General features: G+C 45.4%; 1 protein-coding gene across 1 annotated transcript; it reads left to right on the forward strand.

Moving 5' to 3' along the window:
• Nucleotides 1,616-2,967, forward strand: LOC8073992. The gene is made up of 2 exons (XM_002446436.2): nt 1,616-2,554; nt 2,710-2,967. Exon 1 carries the CDS (start codon nt 1,644-1,646, stop codon nt 2,229-2,231), a length of 588 nt encoding a protein of 195 aa, XP_002446481.2. The 5' UTR covers nt 1,616-1,643; the 3' UTR covers nt 2,232-2,554; nt 2,710-2,967.

Below are 3,553 nucleotides of genomic sequence, written 5' to 3' on the forward strand. Positions count from 1 at the left end.
GCATATTGACTACTATCAATTAACATATAATAATACAGTAAAGGATGTTCATAATGACTACTCTTAATTATTAGTAGTCATTATGGCCATCCACTGCGAGATAAACCTATAAACATTAGTTGCAGAAAACAAATCACTACCAAATTGGAGTTCTCCTAGTGTTTTTGATTACTCTCAACACCTCTTATTTGTTTCTATTGGTCCTTATATATTATCATGCATGGTACCTAGCATCATTATTCGTTTCTTCGGAAACCTTCTTTGTCTTCCTCCATAGTACAATGCAGGCTTGGGAAACATACATTGAGAATTTAGTATTTCAATTCCTTTATTTGTCCAAGCTTGGGACTGGTAGGGTGGTCCTGTTTTGATTTCTATTGTGTCATGCTTAATTATGCAGTGTATAAACAACCAATTTTCTTTGAAATCAAACATGTTCGAATATTACTTGGTTTGCAATTGATCTTTGGGCTTAAACTAAGTTACCTATTGATAAGTGTAATGACATCCACTAACTAGACTCAACATAGGTCAAGCGTCTCCAAACACCAAAAGACACTTATAAAAAGTTTGTCTTTAACCTTCACAAACATCCTTGAGAGAACGAAATGAATTCCATCATTAGCAGTATGAAAACCATAATTTCCCAAATAAAATAACATAATAATAAATACAAAGAAATCAATTAATTAAACTATAATAATATTATCAATAAAGAATTTAAAATAAATCAAAATAATTTCATCCATATATGAATTAGTAATATACTTAAAATTAATGATTAACCATATCAAAACTAAACTTTATTTTATAATTATAATTTATATATTATTAGCCACATAGATAAGTTTTAAATAGTTTAAACAATGCATACCATTTGTTATATTAACGTTGATATCGTTTACATTACTAGTTGGTCATAGATTTAAGCTTCAGATGGCCTTATAGGTACTTTGTAGTTTGTAGATATGGATAATGTTGGATTCCATATTTTCCGAATACAAATGTGCAATTAATTGTATACGAAATAATTATAGAAAATGAATATGGATACATCCACATATAGTACTGATACTAATATTGAATACAAATATGGTTATCCATATTGACACTAAAATGAATACGGATCGATATCCGATCTTTCATCGGCATCCTGTCACGGCTGCAGCATGAGGGGCGTGTCCAAGGACTGAAAACGTATTTCGGCATTCATGTAATAGCTAGACAATGGCATGTGGGCCCTGCGTGGCCAGCTACCTGAGCCATATATTATGAACACTTGTTGTAAGAGGACATACATAATTTTCATTACGAAGCAAAGAACTCGAGCCAGAGGTTCCTCTGCTCGGTCGGCCGAATCTCCTGCGTGCTATCCTGTCTCTCTCACGTCGTCGGCGATCGGCGGCGGCCACGGGTCTTACACATCCATATGCAACGATATATATAAGACTTAGAGTTAATAATCAAAATGAAAGGCAAGCGTGCATGCAGCTTTTGGAACTTTCCAATCAAATCGATGGTACTAGATATATGGAAGGCGACCCCTGGATATATATACAAGGAAGCAGCGATATCATTATCCAGGAGATAGGAAAAGTCTCTTTCATACGTATTCTCCGGCCCGTTCCTTCCTCCTTGGATGGATGGGATCCCGAACCCGATCGCGGTGGTTACGGAATAGAATGGCGCCGTCTCCGCCGCAGCCTCTCCCGGACGATCTCATCCCGGGCATCCTCCTCCGCCTGCCGCCGGACGACCCTGCGGGGCTCGTCCGGGCCTCCGCGGTCTGCAAGGCCTGGCGCCGCATCATCTCCGACCCCGCCTTCCACGGCCGCTACCGCGCGTTGCACCCAACGGCCCCCGTGCTCGGCTTCCTCCACCGCCCTAGGAACCCCAAGCTTCCCCGCTTCGTCTCCACCACGTCCTTCCGCCCGGCCGCCGCCGACCATCGCCAGCACCCGCTCGACTGCCGCCACGGCCGCGCCATCTTCTACGACTACGGCTCCCTCGGCGGCTACGTTGTCTGGGACCCGGCCACCGGCGAGCGGCACCAAGTCCGCGATGAGCTCAGCGCCGACTACTTGCCACAGCCAGCTGTGTTCTGCGCTGCGGGCGAAGGCTGCGACCACCGCGGCTGCAGCGGGGGCCCTTTCATTGTCGCCTTTGCTGGCTTGGGGACCCTGGATCTTGGTTACCATGACCATGTCGTGGAGGCGGAGGGCTGGGATTAGCCTACATGTGCCCTAAAACTAGTACCATGCTCTACCTGTTGGCAAGGGAGGCAGAAGGCACCGTCGTCGGAGATGATGGCCGATGGGTGCAGCGCAGGGTCATCGATCTCAAAACGCTGCTCCCGGATGGGAACCTTAAGAGGCAGCCATGTTTGAGTGGCGTTGCCCAAGACGCCAATGTCATTTTTGTAAGCACAGAAGATGGCGTCTTCAGCATCAATCACGGCGGGTCGTCATCATTGCAGGCGAGGAAGGTGTGCAAGATGGGTGTAGTCAACAACTGGATGTATCCCTTCGTGAGCTTCTACACTGAGTCATTGCTGGTATTACCTCGGCTCTGTATTCTCTCTTTATATGTATGCTAGCTGTTTCATAATGTGAGTGAGGTTCATAGTTTTAGTCAGGCAAGTAATAGTCGATCAGATACAGAACTTTGATTGCTGATCTATAGCATGATTTTTGGTACCTTTGTTTTCAGCTGAAGCTAGCCAGTGGAAGATTGCCAGCACCAGTCGGGAACCAGTGATCCCCGTATGGCCTGGCAAATAAATGGAAATATAGCGCAAATCGATCATCTCTCTGTACTGATGCTGTTCTGTTTCTTCTGGGGAAATAAAGTTCAGTGAGAGTAGCTTGTTTAATTCATTCACCTTTTCGGATCGCCTTATTCCTATCGATTGTAATCATGGATCAAACACTTGAGTTCCACTTAAAGATTTCATCATATTTCAAGAAACAGTTTTGGTCTTGTTGGATATTCATCACAGTCATGTCTTCGGATAGCTGCTTTGCTTTAATATTTTGACATAGGTGGACAGTTGCTTCTGGTGTCAGCCTCGCGCGGGTGTGGCGAGGTTGAACAGATCGGAGCAAGGGCAAGGAAGCAGGAAGGAGAACGAGAGGAAGAAGAAGACCGGAGGAAGGACCGGTTTCGTAATGTAATAAAATGTGTTTTGTTCAGAGTTGTCTTCCTGGATACATCTCTAGGATATTTATCTAGCTTCTCTCCTGGGCTAAGCATAACACTGGATACAAGCCTCGAAGGCCCACTCAGCCACACTGGATACAAGCCCACTCAGGCCCACTCAGTCTCTTGCTCCTTGCCCTTGCTCTGCTGGACCTCCTTGGATGGGCTGCCGCGTCAGGATCACCTGGATGTGGGGCGCTGACACCCCCTCCCCCTTGAGAGCCGGCATGTCCCCAGGCCGGAGCCATTTGAGCCATTTGAGCCACTGACGAGGATAGGCATGAATAAAGCAGCGAAGATAAGTTTCCAGGCACTAATTAACACGCTCTGTCTGCCCGTCGGTTTGAGGGTGGTA

Source organism: Sorghum bicolor, chromosome 6 (genome assembly GCF_000003195.3).
Source record: "Sorghum bicolor cultivar BTx623 chromosome 6, Sorghum_bicolor_NCBIv3, whole genome shotgun sequence".
Classification (NCBI taxonomy): Eukaryota; Viridiplantae; Streptophyta; class Magnoliopsida; order Poales; family Poaceae; genus Sorghum; species Sorghum bicolor.

Bases quoted from the DNA above. Each gene is read 5' to 3' on its own strand.
- LOC8073992 (XM_002446436.2), top strand. From the start codon at position 1,644: ATGGGATCCCGAACCCGATCGCGGTGGTTACGGAATAGAATGGCGCCG.